The following is a 21,855-nucleotide window of genomic DNA, read 5'->3' as shown; positions in this document are numbered from 1 at the left end:
TAGCAGAACACACAAGGCTTTGCCTAGACTTATTTATCTAATGCTGGATTTAGCATTATGCCTCGACTAGGGCATATCTGTTTGCAGCTTTAGATAAGCCAAAAATGTCTTTAGGAAACGAGATAATTCAATCAAGTTTTCTAGATTTTTTTTAAAAATCACCTTGTTTCCTAAGGATATTTTTGAACAGATAAACACATTGGGATTCTGAGAGCCCTCTGAGAAAATGGCTGCTACGGGGGAGAATTTGTGAAGGAATGTCGGTGTCACTCAGTGAAGGGGGTGGGAATGCAGAGTCACTATTGAAAAGATATCTGAGTCCTGGGAAAGAGGAAAGCATGAGAAAGAAACTCAAAACAACTCTGCCTTGATTCTGTTAGGTATAAGCTGATGTACAGAGGGGATTTTACAGGCTTTCAAGATTCAGTTACAATACCCTATCTGCATTAAAGTTCATTCCAAGCTCCTAGTGACTTCTGTTTTCTGACCTTGCCTGTCTCAAAGAGCGAACAGTATCCCACATATGCAAAATGGCTGCTGTTATCAATGAAGCTATTCTAACAGAAGACAAAACTCCTAATGTTGCTCCCAACCTTTTCTCCAGTCCCTTGGAATGTTTGTTGTCACCCAGCTTTTATCCATTGTCTTTTTCAGGTTAGATGAATGTTTCTCAACCTCGGCAACTTTGTGTGGACTTCAACTCCCAGAATTACCCAGCCAGCCATGTCCACATATCTTAAAGTTGCCAAGGTTGAGAAACAGTGGGTTAGATGGACACATTTCTCAACAATGCATGAAAATAAAATATTATAAAAGTGCTTATGTAGGTCTAGGGGCATTCTTGTAAATAAAAATGCTGGAAAACAGTGTTCATTTTGTGGTGTGCCAGCTTCCCCTTTTTTGAAAACAATAAAACCATCTCAGAAAGAAATCTGGAGCAGGGAATCTAGAAGGCATCAAGGAAGTTACCTGCAAGTACCATGCTGCCTGCTCTTTCATGTGTTTTTCATTTTCTTTGTATATCTGCCAGCATGTTAGCTATCAGCAACCTTTGGGACTGCTTACTCTTATATGAGCTCTTATAGCATGAGCTATTCAAAAAAAAAAACTAACTTCAAGCAAATATATAGCTTGTGATAAATAAATAACTGGGAAAAATTCCAGCTGTCCTCTTCTGCACAGGTCAGATTAGAGGAATGCAGCAGTAACCTCTGGCCCCCAAACCTATGAAAATCCCAGGCAGCTGCCAGTAAAGTCTAGCTACATACAAGTGCAAGCGCTGAGCCTCAAAATAACTCTGCCATGGACACTGGACTGTCCTAACAGGCCTATGTGGTGTGGTTTCCTTGGTGACCATGGAGTTGTATAGACAGCTTGTAATCCCATTGAGCTGACAAAAAGTTAACCTATTTGTTTCCAAAGTAAATTCACTCTGTCCTTTGGAAACGGTTGTTTTTTATTGCCCACAGGCCAAAAGGGATAGGATAGGATAGGATAGGATAGGATAGGATAGGATAGGATAGGATAGGATAGGATAGGATAGGATAGGATAGGATAGGATAGGATAGGATAGGATAGGAGAGAGAGAATGAAAGAGAGACCCATTGTCTTAGGTCTAGCAATTTTCTTAGTGTTTTTGCATAAAGCAAGGTCTGCATTGGATGGCAGAAGGGGGAGGGAAACAGATGGGAGAAAAATGGTTGCTGTGTTCATTTTCTTGCCAAGAAAGCCAAATGCTCTTACTTGAGGTAGATGTGCACACACAGACACACATTGTGGGAGGTTCCCCCCTCCCCAGTTTATAGTAATTCTTGCTCTATCCCTGCATGTAAAAATAATATCTCCTTAACAATTCAGTGTACCTTCTACTTTTGAGGCTGATCTGATCATCTAAGCAGAAGCCCCGTTCTTAACACATGACTTTGTTGCTCTCTGGGCCTTTCCACAAGTTCACCTGTATGGACCAAGTTAGCAAAGACACATCTTTCTCAAAGTGGTGCTTTAACCTGGGAGGAGGGGAAAAAAGTCAGGTTTGCATCCTGTGTTGTGGTAGGACATGTCCACCTTGTATGGGCTGCTCCTTCTTCACTATTTCTGAAGCTTCTCTTCACGAATTCCCACTTCCCAGGTTTAGAAGTATTAGTGTTTGGATCCATGGAATTATTGAGGTGGTTGGGATCTTGGAAGTCATCCAGCTCAACAATCTGTTCAATTTAGCATTTGCAAAGCAGGATGAAACTGCAACGTCACTGAGACATCCATTCAGCTTTTGCTTACAACCCTTTAGTGATGAAGATTCTGTCAGTTCCTGAAGCAGTTTGTCCTACTTTCAAGTGGCTCTTATCATTAGGTAGTTAATGTTTAGCAGAGATCTACTTCCCAGAAATTTCTACACATTTGTTTTATTTTTGCTCTCTGGAACAATAAAGAACTGGGCAGGGCTATTTCAGTACAGCAGCCTTAGACATCTGAAGGCAACTATCACATCCCTCTTTAATCTTCTCTTCTCCAGGCTAAATATATAGTGCACTGCAAATTACAGGTTGTGCTACAATTGTCTCCAATTAAACATTGACATAGTCATTAGATGTGATCTGAATTCTTCACGTATCAAGCTGCATGTTCATAAGGACAATTATTTCAATTGCAATGGCTGAAAAGTTTGCTATGGTTGCAGAAACTGTTACTGAAAATAAATAGCTACAGCCTTGGAGGATGTGTTTGAATGCCATAGTTATCTATGCATTTATTAACCCAGCAGGAGCATTTCCAAAGAGAACCAAAGTATCTAAACAAATGCATGGAGTTTTTTGTAGCTTTCATAGTGAAGTGGTGCCAGCCCACTTCCCAAGGTAGTCAGGACCAGGACCAAAGCCGTGAGTCCTATCGTTACCATATTTATTGTAAGGCTAGAGTAACAGAATCTTGCAAGTCTGAAAATGCTTCCCCCCTCCCCTCCAGAGGAATAGGGAGGGTCAATTCTGAGATGCCTTCTCTACCCCCATTCCTGCTTTGGACACAGGTTTCTCTTTTTGGACCATTATCTAGGCTGCGGCTCTTCCTTCTGTCTCCCAAGTTTATTCTTACAGCCCATTTACAAGTGGCCAACATTGAAGAGGCTGCTTCTTTTAAGAAGTGCAACTTGGATCTAATTTCTCTGGCGGTTACGTTTGCAACAACAGTTCCTTTTCCCCCTATCAGTTTGATCACACATTCCAATTAATGGAAGCACTTTCCTCTGTTTCTCATGGTACCATGTCTAGCACCAAGGCTGTATTCTTTTCACTGCCAGAATAAAATCATTTTTGGCTAATTTTAAAATAATTACTACATTTTAAAAAATCCAATGCACTTCTAATGCTGCAATGGATTATTTCATGTTAAAAATTGGTTATATTTAGAATTTAGGGTTTTTAAAGTAGTATTTTAGTATTTTCAGTTTTGCTGACTTTTTCCATGACCCTTTGGATGAAGGTATGGTTCATATTTTCAACACTAAATAAATAAATGAACAAAACTGAGTTTATTTGGTGTTATACTGAGGATTGAGCTTATATAGATGTCATCTTCTCTCTCAGTTTGAAAAATAATACTAAATACATTGTTTCTGTTTAAAGAAATATATCAAGAAAACTCTTCCATGACTGTTTACAGAATAATTGTTTCATTGGTCACAAGGACAAGCGTCTTTCTTTTCTTTTACCTACACTGGATATTTCCTTTCCTATCCTTTCCTTCCCCCTTCCTTCCATTTTCCTATTGTCCATTACCTCTCTCTTCTCTTAATTGCCCCACCCTCAACTTCCTGGCTGTCTTCTGATAAGAAAGTCGTTTGTTAACCATGTACATGGATTCTAGTAGAACACAACAGTACAATTTCATCAGCATCTAGAACAGACCACAATGGACAGGAATGTATAAAAGAATAAAAGATTAGGATCATACGCATCCATGGGGGGAAAGGGGCAAATAATAAATGACAGATGTACATCATGACTTTATAAGGCAAACCTGGTAACTTACATCATTGCTTCCTACATTGGGACACTGGTATGAAAAGGGAGGGCTTGCATTGTGATATCACCCTTGCACTTATTATTATTTATTGTCATCATCGCAGCTAGCAGCAGATATCTATAATCAGGATACATGTGGACACTTGCACATGCTGTGCTACGTTGGACTTTTGTATAGGTTCATTCATTGTCACATTTGGAGGAAAAAGTTACTAGAAAACAGACTTCTTGTACTGCATGGAAAAAGTCTCAGGTTCAATCTCTTAAATTTCTAGGAGGTACAGAAAGAAATTCCTGCCAGAAACTGTGGAGAGACACCAATTGCATAGAAAACACTGATACAGACTGCCCATAGATATGACTTGATAAAAACAGCTGTTCATGTTCAAATATAAAATAGATTAATTATTTCTTTATTTCTTAGATTTATACCCCACCTTTCCTCTGGGAGCTCATAGCATTCCCTCAGTACTGAACCTGTGAGATAGGGCTGAGAGCGAGCGACTGGCCCACAGTCATCCAAGTATGCTTATCTTAGTTCTTTCTAGTCCCAATCCAACAACTTAACCACTATAATGCACTGGCTCTCAGTATGAGAAGTTTCATATTTCATATGAATTAGAACAGAGGGAAAACAACTCATCTAATTCGATGTATGTTTTGTCAATTAAAAGTATGAGCGATATTTCCTACAGTACAAGAAGATAGTTGCCAGTCTAGGATTATCAAGTCAATGAGTCACTTTACAGTAATACACAGATAATCAGATTGGACTGTATGCTGGTACCATGGAAGGCAAGTAGAGCAAATGTAGGAAACATTACCTTCATTCTGAGTGGGTGATTACTTTCAGTCTTTAAAAGCAAATCCTGAAAAGAAATCAGTGATGAGGAGCAATGTTTTTGTTCAGAACAACATGCACCTATTAATAATGTATCTTTTCACCAAGAATTTATCCATTCAAGTGCAAAGTGCATCAGAAAGCATGTTTGATACACACGCATATTTACATACTACAATTGGTTCACCTATTAGGTTAATTTTCAGGCAAACAGGAAGATCACAGAATGTCCAATGAAGTCAAACCAAGGCTCATTGCATGCATAAGTAAAATGAAAAATCATCCTCACTGACTACAGTGATAAGTTACATTTTCAAAATATGTTTCTTTGTCATTCATGGCTATGTTTTCATACTGATGTATCACACAGTTGGACATGTTTCCTACTTGATTCTTATAAAAGTAATAGTATTTACAGGATTGGAAATAAGTAGAGCATACTAGCAAGGCTGTGAGAACCAGACATCAACATGCAGGAGCAGTATTGAATCATTCAAATAACTCTTTTTTTGACAGAACAGTGTAAATATATGGAAACATTTCAATACTGTATAGAAATTTATGTGCACTCTTAGAAAACAGATCCTATGCTATTAAAAATCCATTAATAGCATTTTGCTTTATGCATAGATCAAACATAGCAAGTAAAAATCTGCTAAACTGTGACCAGCATTAAATGATAAATATCAGGTATTTCATGGGCCATCAGAAGACCATCCAGCCTCTGTTCTAATTTTCATCAGTAATCTCTGTAAACACCTTGTCCCATGCAAGTCTTAACTGGTCCATTAGCTTTCTTTCTGCCTGGAGAGCCCAGCTCCCCACTGCCTTAGGGCTCATTAGCACTACTCTGGCTGTCTGATGAGGTGAACAGCAGTCAACTCTAGACCCAAGACCTGTTTGGTAGACTGCAGGGAATGTTTCTCCGATATGGAAGGAAAGGAATTGCAAAACAAAATGAAATCTCTTGCCTCCCTCCAGCTCCCACAATCACTCAAGCATTTCTCTCATTAAAGAAACACTAGGTGTCTGGTAGGAATTAATCTGATATGCGATCTTGGTTCAGCAAGTGGGCCTAGTATGGAGACTTTTCTAAATGAAATAAAAAAGGAGACATTCAGTCTATGCTCCAGCCTGTGGAGCATCCAAGGCTCATCTTGGATTAGGTAAAACAGAGGTTTTGTTTCTTTTTCATTTGGGGAGATGCACCATGAAAATGCACACATGGTTCTATCATAGTTTTAAGTCTATATGGGAAATTTCAAGAGTTCCCAGCTTTTCAATGGGCAGAGCCGAGATTAAAGACACCTTCTGCACCAATACCTTTGTCGCCTTTTCTTCTTACAACCTCAGATCACAGATGAGCTTTCTCTCATTGACTATGCAGTGATTTTGCCTAGTCCCTCATAACTGAAACAGTGCCTTGCCTGCAGTCCTTCCTTTTGATACATTTCCATCCATCTTCCATTTCGTTTTTTAAGGAGATCAACAAAAAGGCATCATACAGTCAGGGAACACTGTATGAGACATATATTTGTACAAGTACTTTTAAAATGTATTCATTCTTTAACCAAAAAACCACACACAAACAAATTGATTTTAAGCAAGGCTTGTTTAACTGTGGGATATTCAGAATCATAAAGCCCTGCAAGGTCTTTTTTGTGTTGAGGGAACACCTATGGATATTGCTGGATCTATCAAGTGGCAAAACAAAACAAAACCAACAACCATCCAGTAGCTGAAAATCATAAGTTTTCATAATTGGACAAGCATGGTCAACATTCGGCTATGATACACAAAGAATAAGAAGCTGGGTGCTGCAGGGCATTCACTGGGAATGTTCTTTACCTTCAATTAATAGTGTGTGGTGAAAGAGAGAGGCTTCTGAAGGTGTTTGAGTAACACCAACTGTACAGTTACCTTGTAAAACTCACCTTCAAGCCAGTCTCTCTCTGAAGAAGCTGTTCCAGTGAAGTATAAAAGCAGGCATAACTACTAGTGAAAACCGATGAAGCAGAATATTCCTGAAACTAGACAGGAACCATAATATCTTGGTTGAGGCCATATCTAGTATAGTTTGGTTGGTTTTGATTTAGAATACTGTATGAAACTAGCCATTATGATCTGTAAACCATGATAACGGCTTATGTTGCCTGAACCCAGCCAATTGTAGTTTATGCAGTAAAACAAGTCTAAGCAAACTATAAGCTCAGTGCAAGTGTGAGGCAGTTTCTTTTCTACAAGGTTTTTGCATAGAAAGTGGGGCTGAATCTGGATAAAACACACACAAGCAAGCCTTGTTAAAAGGTCAATGGACAACATGAGCAAACTGGTTCTTCACAATCAAACCCCACATTATTTCATAGCATGCAATTGTCTTCTTTTCGTTTGTCTTATAGCAATCAATCAATCAATCAATCAATCAATCTCAATCCAGATTTCAATGGTCACATGTAAATTTGGCCATTTATCCCCACCCCACCCCACTTGATTTCAGAAAATCTTTCTCACTTGGCAGTAAACGAATAGGAAAAAACTAACCTATTGGTGCCAGTGGAGAGTTCTCTCATATTTGTAACTCCCATGTGGATGGAGAGGATTTTCAAAATAAAATCATCCAACAGGACATTAAACTTCCCAGCCTAATTGTAGTGGTCCAGGTATCAACTGTACCCTCTCTTTTATGTATGTAAAAAGGCCAAGCCATGTAACTAATATGAAGTATACTCTGAGATCTAGTATACAAAGTGAGCTTCCAAGTGCCAAATTTAAGATTTTGAAACATTCCAGTAAAATCCTGTGCACAGAGGTATCAAAAAGTGGGGTCCCAACAAGGAAATAGCTATGGTGAGAGATTCATATCAAGGGTTATTACAAGTTATTTTAGGTGACCCCTCTCACCTTACTAAATCCATATTCAGACTCCCTTTAAACAGCATCTGAGTTGAGGCATGGCACTTCATCCATCTGAAGTTCTACATCCAAGTGCCCCACTTAGGACAAAATCTGCCTGTAACTTTGCACATGGTTAGTTGGAAATTACAGTGGCAAAGCTCAGCATATAGCAAAGCTGCTCTCAGACAAAGCACCTTCATTATAAGAAGCTCCCTTGTGGTACTGTGTTGGTAAAATTGTTATTATTTGTTAAGCACTGACAATGTGCTCTACGCTGTATGAGAAAGTAATACAGAGGCAGACACTTCCCTAGAGAGTAAGCCATCACAAAGAATGGCATGACAGAAGATATTCTGTGTGACCCAGAGAATTGAGGTGTCAGATATTTTGAAATTGTTCTGTCCTCTATATTGAAAGTAAATAATCTTTTACTTCCAAGCTCAGACTACCCTATTACCTGTCACAATGTGCTTCAGCAACTTTAAAAGCATCAACCTTAAAATCTTCATCTTTGCACATCACTTTAGTGAAGTGTGTATTATCCCTAATAAAGAAGAAAAATGGCAATAAAAAGATCCTGTATGACTATTATGGTCTAGAAAGCTCTGAATAGAATTATATTGTTTCATATTGTGAAGTTCAAATTCAGTGTTACAAAATCAAATTGGGGAACTTAAATCTTTATGATCATCATCTTTTACAGTGTACTGATTATTTCTACTATAGAAATAGTAGAAATGTTATATTTATATCTATAGAACACACTAGGTATTACTGTATATTTCTGCACTGGTACTGTCCATGCATACTTCAGCTCCATTATGCTTTCTACAGATGGAAATGAAATTTGTCCAGTCCAAATTTGTATACAGTATAAACTTACCAAATTTACACCTCCCAGATTAACTTGTAGTAGAAGATACATTCCTGTCAAAACACAGTGTGCAACTAAAAGAATGTTCACAAAAATAAGTTTATGAAGGATAACACACACAGACATGATTGTTAGGTAAACTTTCCTGCAAGAACTGATTGTATGGGTAGAAAATTGCTTGTGACATATTTGCACATTAGAAAAAGTGCAGAGAGAAATGGGTATGTTAAGAGAAACGTGGAGAAAAATGCAAGGTGTGTGGGTGGGGGAGAACACATTTGAAACAGATGTTGAAGAACTCAGAATATCAGGAACATGGCAAACTGAGGGAAAACAAAAGTGACATATTCACCCATCCATAGTATACCTATATATAGCAGCTGGAAAAATGTTGCATGGTTACTTTGGAGCTTCATGTCCTGCTAATTCACGTTATTGGTTTAGAGTTTGGTCTAAAACCTGTTTCCTAAATAGCCCAGATTGACTTCAAACCATAAACAGTTTTACATTAGTTTAAATAGCAAGATTCTTAAAAAATTAATAGCCATAGCAGAATAAGCATTAAAAGTAAGTCAGTAGATGTGAATTGTACAGTAAAATCATTTCAAACAGCCTAACACAGGTAATATCAATTACATGAATTTGATAGCTAGCAAACATTTTAATGAAAATCATTGCTTTCTACTAACAGCCACCAAATATGGATTTATAAAGTAAAAGTGAATTAGCAAGAATGAGTTTCCTAATTTAAAATAAAATGTCAAATTATATCCTCTCTTGGTTTAGCCAGAACAAAGGCCAGATATGGACAAAATTAAACACACTCCACAGTTCAGTACATGTTAAAGGATAAGCCATAGTAACTCCCACAAATAAATTGGAGATTATTTGGGAATTATTTCACTGATGAATTTAAGGTTCCAGGATGGTGGCATTAATCTTTAGTTTCATCTTTGGCTGGACCAGTAATTGAATTAAGCATTTGGTCTCTTATGAACATTAGTCAATATAATTCCTAACCACAGTTGCTTAAAAGAACTAGGAATTACAAAAGATTTTCTCTGTGCGCAGAAGCAATTTATCTAGCCAAAAGGAGTAACTTTTAAGCACGGAATCATCTCAGATCTCCAGCAATTAAAACAGTAATTGCCAAGCATAGCAAATACTCTAAACTCCAAAATGGCTAAAATGACCCTCAGAAGTAGCAACTACAATTCCAATAACCATTCAAGAACAATGCCATCTGTAGTCAGAAATAATACCTTTTCTCCTTCCCAACATTGGCATCCACAGGAAAAGGCAATGACAGCAAACAATAAAACATCATTGTGGGTGATGACATCATCATACAAGTTCTGTGACTTATACACTTGTGTCCAATACTCGAATGCAAATATGTGATGGCATCATTTCCGTGATGATGTCAACATACAGTCTGTCATCATTTTGGCATTATTGTGGTTTGCTGTGGACACCACTGTTTTCCAAAAGACAATGGGTAATTATGAAAAGCTTATTTTGCCAATGAGTCCCATGGGTCACCAGAGGAACATAGATCTAAATGCTGAAAAAAACAGGTATATTCCATTATGTTCCATGTTTATCTGCTTTGTTGGTAAAGGTCTATATCTGATTCTACCATTCTGTTTAAAGAAAGCCCAATGAACTAGTGAATGTTTCCCTGAATAGAAGGCTTTTTTTAAAATTCATTTTCTTCTGCAGTGCTCTCCAACACATTCCCCACACAGCAGCTTGTTTTGGAACAAGCCTAATTCTTTAGAATAGATTGGGGGATGCAGAAGTTGTACGAGGAAGGAAGAAATCAGGGTATATTGCTTTCTTCTTTGATCAACAAGGTCTTTGCTGGATCAAGGAATATTATGTGAATGGAAGAACAGCATATAGAATATACAGCCACAGATTTTGGCTCTCATCATAGCAATTATGCCTGATTTCTTAGAATTTAATTCTCAGGTGTTTTTAAGGTAAGCAGATATATGAACTTTACAAACTTCAGCATCACTCAGGACAGGCAATCCACAGCCTAGAGCCAGGTAAGATCTTTCAAAGATGTGATTGTTTTTTCCTTAATAGTAGTGCTCAAAAAAGTAGATTGTCCTTTTCTACAAAGTACAAAGATACCCTTACCCTTTGTGTGGGATAAAGCAAAGAGGGTCTCAGAAGAAGAAACAAAACAGGAGATCTTAAAAGAACAATTAGAAAAAAAGGAAAAAGAGGATTTTAAAATGAAGAGAATCTGTGGTCCCATCCCTTTTTCAAACTGGCCCTCCACATTGCTTATTCTACCCACACAGAGTCACTACTGGCATACGGTTCCCCAAAATGATTTCATAATCTTGGTTTAACTAAATTATAGAAATTGTAGCTGAGATATTTAGGATTTTGATTGTATGTCTGATTCACAGCTCTTTGCTGAGAAAACAGAAACACACTCACTCATACACATATATGTATACACATATAAATAGCTTTCAATAGTCTAGCAGATCAAATATTATTTTCCTCCTCCTGGTTGTGCCCTTTATGATTCTGTTTCATGCAGTATTACTCTTCTGTCCCTAACCTTTCTCCAGAAGGATTTAATAATATTCCAATATTATTATTATAACAGCTTGGAGAAGGCCTGTGAACAACATGAACAGTCAATGAATTTCCCTTGCAGTTTGAGCCTGCAGTGCCCTTCAGTTTGCAGACCTCTGTTGGTTCAAAGGAAAGAATCTGAAATTCCACCCATCTAAATCATTGGCCTATGAAATCTACAAAAAATACTAATGATTACAAGTTTTTGTTCTTGTTACAGCCTTAGTGGAAACAGAGAGCCTGAGAATCCCAAGGGGAGTGAACAGACTTTCTTAGCTCTCAATTGTTTATGCATAAGAATTTATAATTAAAGGGTATCTGATACAACAGATTTCTCAGCTGTATAAAATGGGAAAAGAAGTATCATGCCTTCTGTTCTAACCTGCTTTGCAAATAGCAAATTCAAATCTAGGTAGGTAGAAAAAATATTCTTGTTTTAACTCTGCAGCCATTGGCTAGAAGCTGTCTACAGTAGTAGCTAAATTTCTTTGCTTAAGCTGCTATTGTAGGTCTTACCTGACGGACATCTAGACGGTAACTAAGAATGGGATCAACAGCATCAGGTTCCTTCTGTGTCCACTGCAAGACATAGGAGTAGTTTTTGGATTGCTTCCTTGTAGGATTGGGGGTATCATAGTAAAATTCTGGGTTGTAAGCTTTACCTGAGAAGTGGAAAAGGGAAGGAGAGGAGGGGAAAAGAAAGAAGGGAAAGAACAAAACAGGGAGGAAAGTTGTTATAAAATAAGTCAGTGTGATCCATAAGAATCCATGCCTGCAACTCATCAAGAGCTTTGAGTATGAAAGTCATGGACAGCTAATCTTACTGAATAACTATTTATTTTCTTTTTATATATTTATAAACCACATTATTATCTTCATTTCCACTATCTGCTACTTCTGGGAATTTGGATAGTAGAATTCATTGATCCTAATAAAGCCTAATAAAAGCTGTGCATTCAGATCTACAGCTAAACGAGCTTTGATTTTGCTTCTACTTGTTAACAGGCTCTGAGATGAGAAAAACAATGTAATAACTGCCGATTATCAGTTACTGGTTTCTATTATGGCGTAGCACAAATATTGCTCTTTGTGACACAACAAATTTATTCCCTAGCAATTAAGATAACCAAAAGAGAAGAATTGGATTTCATTTGGGAAAAAATAGCAGGGATGGAAAAGGAAACATCCATTGAAGGGAAAGGTAGTCAATAGTACTTGGGAGAATGTAGATGATTCCAGAAGAAGAGGCAGTTTCCCTTCATTGTCAATAGTTATTTTCTTTGCTCAGTGCATAAGTACAACTCCAAAGGCAGCTGGACAAAAAAAGGAAATATACTACATGGCAGAATAAAATGAAAACTATCCCATATTTCCACTTTTAAATATTTGTTTACATATTACATTACAGAGGATTTTTTTTAATGAATCATCAGTTGCTTGGTTCCTAATGAATGCTATAGTATTTCAGGTCAGAAGCATGTCAGTAAGTATATGGGAGATGTATATGCTAGGAAACTACAGGATGCAAACATTGGAAAACAGCTTGCATGTGAAGTGTGAATTGGTTTCACTCATGCAAAGTAAGTATTCCTGTTTTAAAGCTCTATGCAAAATTGCCACTGAATTTTGGAATGCCTTATGCATCAGTGGACAACTTGCCACATAAAATGACATAGGCAATGTGTCTTTCTAAAAATTAGTGAAGATCTGAAAATAAAAAAGTATACATACAAAAAGGGCAGGACATCAAGGAAGAGCACTTACAGGTAAACTGGATTGGTAAAGAAGTTAGAGAAGGATGCTAAGAACAACAAAAAGGTCTTTTTCAGACACATGCAAAATAAAAAGTAAAAATGGAGGTACCATCTGAAGGCAGCAAAATCAAAAAGAGAAAAAAAATGGTAGAAGTACACAATTCCTATTTTGATTCCTATTTTGGTTTTTAATCTCTTCCAACAACAACAAAAAAATGTGTTCCACCAGGAAATTGTGAAGAGCAGGATGAAGGGGCAGGTCTCAAACTGAGACAGATATAAACATGGTAAGAAAATACCTCTTTATTTTGAATGAGATTAAATCTCCAATACTCCAATGCAGCTAAGGTGCTGAAGGAACAAGTTGATGGACTGGTCAAACCCATATGCACTATGTTTGAGATTCTTAAAGAAATGGTGAAGTACCAGATGACTAGAGATCAAACATCTCCATCTTTAAAAGAGAAAAAGAGATGATCCAGCAAACTACAAACCAGTTAGACATCAAAATCTGGGAAGATTGTAGAGCAGTTCGTATAAGATTAATCAACGAGCACTTTGAAAATGATGCAGTAATTACCAGAATACAGCAAGGATTTGTAAAAAACAATTCTTGCAATATTCAGCAAATCTTATTTTTTGATCAGGCAACTTCCTTAATAGGTTGTGGGAATCCTGTAGATGTAATATATCTTGACTCCAGCAAAGCATCTGAGAAATTATTGCATGACATTCTGGTTAGTAAGGTATTAAGTATATGGGCGGGATGACATTAGGTAGATCCACAGCTGGATTGAAATCTATACTTAGAAAATGCTCTTGAGTGAGGTATCGAGTGGGGTACCACATGATTCAGTCCTTGGCCTGATATTCATCAACAATTTGACTAATGACTTGAATGAAGAGAAGGGAATGCTTATCAATTTTTTTGCAGACACAAAATTGGATAGGATAGCTCTCTAGAGATGAGAAGTCAAATTCAGAAAGATCTACATAGGTTGGAGAAGTGGGCTGAAAAATAATGGAATTTAATTTAATAGACACGATTTCTTTACTTAGGAAAAAGATCTTGGCATAGTAATTGGTCACAGAATGTGAGTTAGCAATGTGAAATGATTCTTAATAAAATAAATGCAATTTAAGGCTACTTTAACGGAAGTACAGTTCCTAGATCAAGGGAAATACAGTAGAAGTTCCACCATAATATGCATTGGTCAGTCCCCATATCAATTACCATTTGTGGTTCTGGCATTTCACTTTAACAAAATTTAGAGATCCTGAAACAGTTTCAGAGAAGAGCAACAAATATGATCAGTGAACTAGAAACTATGTCTTACAAGGAGAGACTGAGAGTATGGGGTATCACACAGAAGAAAGTCACATTTTTTCTCAATTGTCTTAGAGTACACAATACATAGTACTCTTTATTGGAAGGTGAAGTCCAGTTGTATTTATGAATATTTTCTTAAAAGTAAAGAGCCATTCAACAAAAGAACCAATTACTAAGGAAAACAGTAGCTCCTCCCCCTTCCTGGATATGTTCAGGAAGAGATTTGACAACCATCTGCTAGAGATGCTTTAATTTGGATTCCTGCACTGAATAGAGGGAGGATTTGATTGTTTAAATTACTTCTTCAACTCCACAATTCCATAATTCAATGAAAGTTATTTACAATCCCCTGATTTTAGGGAAAACAACAAAAGTAGATTTAATTATATTATTCCTGCTTCAATGAACAAACTTCAGCAATATAGGCAAAATTAAATTTAATAAACTCAGAGCTGAGAACCCAGAAAAAAAGTTATACTAATGTCCAGATCTGAAGGCTTTTATGTAGAGATATGCAAATTTTTAAAACCATGGGCTGCTTTTTTGTTCAAAAATAGAGAAGTCCCTTAATCCTTCCGTGAATGTCCTGAAATAATCATGTTATCAAACTTTGACAGCAAAATAGTAATAATAATAATAATAATAATACACAAATGCAGTGATTCCAGGCAGCTATTAAAGATTGTAAGTACACTATAAATACAATATTAAAAAATAGATTTCACACCCAACTAAAACACCAATTGGCTGCTGAAGACACCATACACAGTGTGGGCTCAGTTACATTCCTGACCCCCCATGCCCAGGAAAACAGCTAGGCAGGTCTTCAAGATTTTCCAAAGGTGACCAAAAGTCAGGACAAACCTAATCTTGAATGGGTTGAGATAAGTATGGAAAAGATACTCCTGGGTCCCATTAGATGACAATCTGTGATTGATGGGACCCAGAGTATGCCCCTCGTGCCTGACTTAATGGGAGAAACAATGGGAGTAAGGTGGTCCCTCAAGTACCATGGCCCCATGCCATGTAGGGCTTTATAGTTAGTAACCAGCACCTTGAACTACATCTGAAAGCAAATTGGGAGCCAGTACAGCTCACAAAGCAAAGGTGTTAACTTGGGCATTATGAGACATACCCATAATTGTCCATATCACTGCATTCTGAACCAATTGAAGCTTCCAGATGTTCTTCAAGGACAGGCCCACATAGAGTGCATTGTAGTAATCCATTTGGGAGGTGACCTAAGCATAAGTGACTGTGCACAATACCTCCTGATCCAGGAAAGGTGCAACTGGTGCACAATATGAAGCTTTGAACAGGCCCCCTAGCCACAGCTGGCCACCTGTTCTTTAAACAGGAGCCATGAGTCCAAGAGGACTCTCAAATTGCACACTGTGTCTGTCTGGGGCAGTGTAACACCTTTCAGAACTAAAGATGAAAAATCCAAGATCTAGTAGGCTTTAAACCCAAAGCCACTCTGTCTTGCTAGGGTTGAGCTGAACCCTTTTCTTCTCCATCCAGACCTCCACAGCCTCCAGGAACCAGACAGCACCTCCACAGCATCACTTGGCTGGCCAGGGATGGAGATATACAGCTGAGTATCTTCAGCATATTGATGATACCTCACGCTGTGCTGTTCAATTACCTCACCTAGCAGCTTCATGTTGATATTAAACAGGAGTGGGGAGAAAGTCAAGCCCTGAGGCACCCCACACAAGAGAAGCCTCAGGGCAGGGCTGTCCCCCTCATGAACACTGACTGGAACTGACCTAGGAGGAAGGAGAGAACCAGTTATGGCTTAAACTCCTAAGCCCTGGAGTGAGTCCAGAAGGATACCATGGTATTGAAGGCCACTGAATAAAGGCAGAAAAGTAATTATGTTTTGACCCTTTACCCTTTATCTTTATCACCTTGAGATGGGCCTTAATAGCAGCTCTAGATGGTGCTCAGTTGGATTTGCTCTGTGTTGCCCTCCAGAGGTACTCTAAGTGTCTCCTCTCCCACTTCATCTCTCCAAGCTCCCCTGTAAATTGATTTCATGCAATCTTGGAGGGGTTGGGGTAGTTAAGGTGGAAGTGAGAATGGTTTACTCCCATTGCCACACTTTTTTGGGAGGGGGGTAAACATAAAAAAAAAATGCAACACCCCAAATCAACTATTTTGCTGCAGAATGTTGGCAGTGCAATTGTGGATGCTGGGAGGCCACACTGTGGAGCTGAGAGCCTTTTGTACCCTGAAGGTTGACTACCCATATTTAAAGTTACCCCCTTGTTATTGATTCACAAGGAAGACACTGTGGTCCCAAACCCCACTGTTTATTTCCAAAGCAAAATCTTTCTACAGAAGACCCTACCCATATGCTAGCATTTGGCCAATTTAAAATCATAAAAACCATACAATGGGAAAATATTCAAAGACAGGCAATAAATTTCACAGGCATTCCTTATTCCCAAAGTGCTCTTCTTTTCCATTCCTCTTTACCCACCCCAATTACAAGCTCAGCCATTCTTTTCTGCTCTAATTAAATGGAAATGATTCCATGTTTATTTTTATTAACTCAGAATGGTAATATTGATGTTTACTTCTGAACCCCCTTTTCTTATTATTTTTATCGACTTACATTTTTGTGTATGCCAGAAATTCAGAGCCACCTTGGAGACTAATTGTTGCTTATTCAACTTGTATTGACTGTTAAGTCAAGTTTCATAACAAATTTAGAAATAAAATCAGAACAGACCATAATCATTATCTTATACCCATTTTTATAATTAATTGATTCCCAAGACGGAAGACTCCATCTCTGGTGATATAATAATAAAGTTCACTGGATCCTTTATAATTTCTTCTTGCTCATATAAGTCACCCAAGGAGCATTTTGAAGCTATTTGATGACACCAGAAGAATCAAATAATTGCTGGACTCTGTCTCTGAATCTACACCCATGAACTTTGCTATATACAGAGTGGAAAATATTAATATAGGTTTTGAAAGAATGGTAGTTACACACAAGCAGCTATGGCCAACCACTGGGAGATGAAGGAACTGGTACATATCTATATTAATTTCACAAAGACTTCTGTTTAAAGGTGCAGAGGTGCAGTTTTTTTGTTTTTTGAGACAATCCTAATATCTCAAGTGTGGAAGGGCTTTCTTTGATGTGATAAGGTATAAAATAGTCACCTAGCATTTTCATAGTAACTGGAAAATGCTGACTGAAGTACTTCATATTGATTGCAAGGGGTGGACTCAATTAAAGGATTGTATGGCTGAGAGATGCCAAAGTCTATCAGTACAAAGAGCCGAAAAGAACGAGGGCAGTCCAAAGGGTATATCTGACCTCCAGCCAATTGTTTTCTGAGACAGTTTTGCAGGAAAACAGAATATAAGGGTCAAAGAATGGTGTGTCCATCTATCCATATTTTGGATCCCCAAAGCACAGATGTCATGGAAACAACAATGATACATAAGAGTTAAACTTTCCATCTTCAAATGGCCAGATCATATTTAATTACATGCTGCATTGTGGCATAAGACTATTTTTTATTCATCAACTGTATCAATTAAAAAACAGAGATTGCCCTCAGGCTTCCAAACTTAAAAGACAAGATAGCAAAATGTAATATAGGAACTAATCCTGGCGTATTCCTTAGTGAACAGTTATATGCATTAGAGGCTGGTGCAAGAAAGTATGAGTACTGGCACCTCGCACAGGAACCAATTTCTGTGCCTCATTTTATCACCTAGGTATTAGATCCAGCTTTGCCCTTTCATAAATGGAATGGCTCTTTCTGTCTGCAGAAAAGCTGGTGATCCAATGGAGATTCCTGCTAGGAAGAAGAGTCCCCTTTCTGCCCCAGCACTATCTTTCTGCTGCTCCAGGACTGCTCAGCAAATGGGGAGTTGGTAAAAACAGGCTCTCCGTTTTTACTAGAGAAGCAGAGTCTCATCATGGGCAAATTTTCCATCTAATTCATCTACCAGTTATTAGCCAATTCTAATCATACTAGTATCCACTAAACAGGAAGGAAAAAAAAAGGATAGATGTTCTTTGTAAGACTTACCTGATACCTGGAATTTGCAAACTGCCACCCCAACATCATTGGAGATGCTACATTCATAGTTGCCACTAGTCTCCCGGCTTACACTGTCCACTTTATATTCTGAATAGTCTTGCTGCTCTGTTGGAGGCACTGTTAGAAGACTACCATTAAATCTCCAGACAGCTGTAGCCACTTTCATAGGGCTTCCCTTTAACATGGTGCAGCGAAGGGTTACACTACGTCCCATGGCTTGCCGAATGTCCTGGAAGATGGGCTCCACGACAGGAGAGACTAGAGGCCAAAGAAAAAAGAAGCATGTCTTATTCAGTGAGTTCATGGCAGATTATACTGTGGACAAAATAGAAAATATATTAATACAAAACTTCTCGCCATACATGAACTTTTCTTTAACTCATGTTCCATTTCATGTTATTAACTGCCACCTGGGTCTTCAGATAGGAAATGAAAACTTGAGTGTAAATCTATAAATGTATGAAAGTTACCCTGTTTCTAAATAATGTATCTGATACCTAAATAAATTGCTATGTGAAGAACCTTGTTTCAGTCAATAAGATTGCCCCAGACAATCTTATTGGAAGGATGGATAGAAAGAACAAAATAATAAACACAGATATCTGAAAGATACTGATGGTTACTAGTGTTTCCTACAGCACTGAGCTGTGTTTGTATCTGCTATACTAGAGGAGTAATTCCTCAATTTTATTTAACAGTCCATCTAAAGAAGAAAATAGATGCTGAAATTATTAAGCATGCACTCTTGGAGGTATGGATTTCCTCTGGCACATAGCACTGGACTGAGCATACCTAGTTTACAAGTTTATAAAGGTTCACAGCTGCAGGGCTTTAACACAGAAGAAGAATGAATTAAAGCCAGCCTATGATTAAGCTTGCCTTGCCCTATGATTTGAGATGGCCAGCTCCTTAGAGACTGCATTCAACAAACAGGTACCTTTGCTGAAGATTCCCTTCCCACAACAATGATTAATCAAAAGCAGTGAAAAAGTGAAAATCAATTCCATCCTCAAAACCTGCTTTGGAATGTTGGAAAAAGAGGAGCCACTTTTAAGGGATTTGACTTCCAGGTTCTTCATCTTTGTATATGACTCTCTTACATCAGCAACTGAAACAGTAGAACAAAGGGCTGGCCTGACAAATTGACAACTTAAAATCATTGCTCATGGTTGGGGGTTCAGCAGATGAGCCTTCCAAGGCAGGGATTAATTAAAGTAGCCTTCCCAGTCTGGTCTCCTGCAGATACATCAAGACTGTAATCCCTAGAAATACCCATAAGCAGTCCTGACCAATGTGGAGAACGTCAGATCTGGGGAGACTAATTTAAAACATGATCCCAGGGGGGCCTATAGACCCAGAGGGCCCCTGAAGCATTACACAATACTCTATAAAGTTTGTTCTATTTCACTGGCTGTGGTGCAGACTGGGAACCTCTGGTTTATGGGCCTAAATCCAGTACACCAGATAGGCCTCATACCAACTCCCTCCACCCCAAGGACTGATGGCTTGTGGCTTTCAGAAGTTTCATAGTCAAGAATCAGCCTATGAGACCTGTTCATAGCATGGAGATTAGTATTATTTCCAGCTCATATCAACAAAGCAAAGGGCTTTGAAAGGCACAGAAGCCTTAAAGAAACAGAGAAAAATACAAACTTAAAGTGAACATTAAGGTGGCTATGTATTCTGTTTTCAGAACACAACTCTTGATTTAGGAATAGCCTTTATTGGATGGTTATCTGATCCACATCCAGTTGATCCTTCAGAAAAGGGGCAGCAGGACCTTCCCTGAAATTGCCTATCATGCAACTTTATGGTAAGGCACATTGTTTTTTAGGCCTGCAATATAGCCAGAGAAGTATTGGGGAATTTGCTCTGCCTCTCTAAATATTAACCCATCTTAAAAATATCAGATAAGCTTCCCATTTCCGTTTCTGGTGGCCTCCCCTGAATTTATAGGCCAACTACATGGCAGATTTACTTAATTATAGTCATTATTGCTAAACTTGCATTTATATTTTGAATAAGCATGTGCCAATTTTAGGACATTTTTTGCCCCCCTTTTTAGTGCTGCATTTTTTTTTTGCTGCAGTATAAGCAATCCAAATGAGAATCTTGACAACTCAGTGGGAAACAATCAGATACAAAGACCTCCTAACTGATATTTGTGGGTGTGGAGATAAAGCACACACCCATCAAAAATCTGCCCAATGCCTTGCTTCTCTGTGTTTTGCACAAATAATCCAAATAATGTGTATAATATTCATATCATGCTGCTTGAACAGTGTACCTCAAATATACTGTCCTGCATGTTAGTGTTTGACTATGCAGATGTCATATGCTTCCTTTCTAAACTTTAAGAATTAAACCACAAAACCAGCATACATGATATGAGAAACTATGAAAAATGGGGGACAGGGGGAAGAGATGCCAGAGCATCAGCCAATACCTCAAGCAATGCTTTCTTGGATGCCTTCATATTTTGCTAGTTCCAAAAACAGAGGTCAAAGTAATTAGCTTCAGCACCAAAATAATTTTGCAATAACACAAATAATACTTCACTTGTTCTTCAAGAAGAAATTGACGGATGGCCTGAAGTTTCATGGCCTACTCAGTTTTGTTTTGGGCACTAAATAGTTTGTGAGAATTCACATTATCCTTGCTAGAGCAGGAGGTAAAGGTTTGCACCAGATAATAATATACACTCATAAACTATGTCTACTTCAGTAAAAATACTACACAGCATGAGGTAAAAAAGCAAAGGACCAGAAAAGAAAGGCTGGAAATTTCAAGTAGACAGATATTATTGTTCCATAAACCTTTCAATTTTTCACCTTACAGAGATTAGCAGATCTGGGATTTATTCTTCAACAGAAAAGTTGCTCCAAACATAAGGTTAACTGGAATGCGATTAAGTTCTAAAACCCACTTGGAAATCTATTTTTCCTTTGTGCTGCAGGCAAAGGAAAAATCTCACCAAATACTAATGCCTAATTGCCCACTTTGCAAGTTGTAGGAGAGCTACCAAATAGGAGGCATTTTTAGGCTTCCGGTGTGAGTCATGGCTGACTGAAGACATCTCCAAGATCAAGAAGAAATGACAACTGCTTTGACTACTTGACAACTGGCAAGTAGACTGGTCCTTAGAATCTCTCCATAGGAGAGAATGGGAGATTGCCCAAGAGTGCTCTGAATGGCAGCTCCTTGTGAGGAGACCATAAAACAGTGGTCTCCCATGGGTTTGAGTGCCAGGAGCTGAAGGAGATGACATTTTTGCTCTCAACAGTGGTGGAGCCTTTAATAAGGACACTAAGCCAGCCAAACTCACTTTCTAATCACATTCAGAAATGGTCAAATGTTTAACCACTTCATGGATATTAGAGACCTTCAAAACAGTGAGCTTAATTTGACACCTGGTGAATTTTACCTTCTTCTTTGGATTTAAGTAATTTTAAACAGACTTAAGAATTTAAA

The 21,855-nt window shown here is 38.1% G+C and overlaps 1 protein-coding gene across 2 annotated transcripts in view; it reads right to left on the bottom strand.

The window, feature by feature from the left end:
* Positions 1 to 21,855, bottom strand: part of MDGA1 (MAM domain containing glycosylphosphatidylinositol anchor 1) — a 278,861-nt gene that overhangs the window by 73,497 nt on the left and 183,509 nt on the right. For both annotated transcript variants that reach the window (XM_063304931.1, XM_063304922.1), the window contains exons 9-10: positions 18,373 to 18,642; positions 11,744 to 11,889 (exon numbers count right to left, since the gene is read on the bottom strand). In XM_063304931.1, the coding sequence (XP_063161001.1) occupies positions 11,744 to 11,889; positions 18,373 to 18,642 (416 nt within the window). The remainder of the gene's footprint in view (positions 1 to 11,743; positions 11,890 to 18,372; positions 18,643 to 21,855) is intronic.

This window comes from Candoia aspera, chromosome 1 (genome assembly GCF_035149785.1).
Source record: "Candoia aspera isolate rCanAsp1 chromosome 1, rCanAsp1.hap2, whole genome shotgun sequence".
Taxonomy (NCBI): Eukaryota; Metazoa; Chordata; class Lepidosauria; order Squamata; family Boidae; genus Candoia; species Candoia aspera.
The sequence above is the reverse complement of the archived record's forward strand: the minus strand, read 5'-3'. Positions and strand labels throughout refer to the sequence as shown.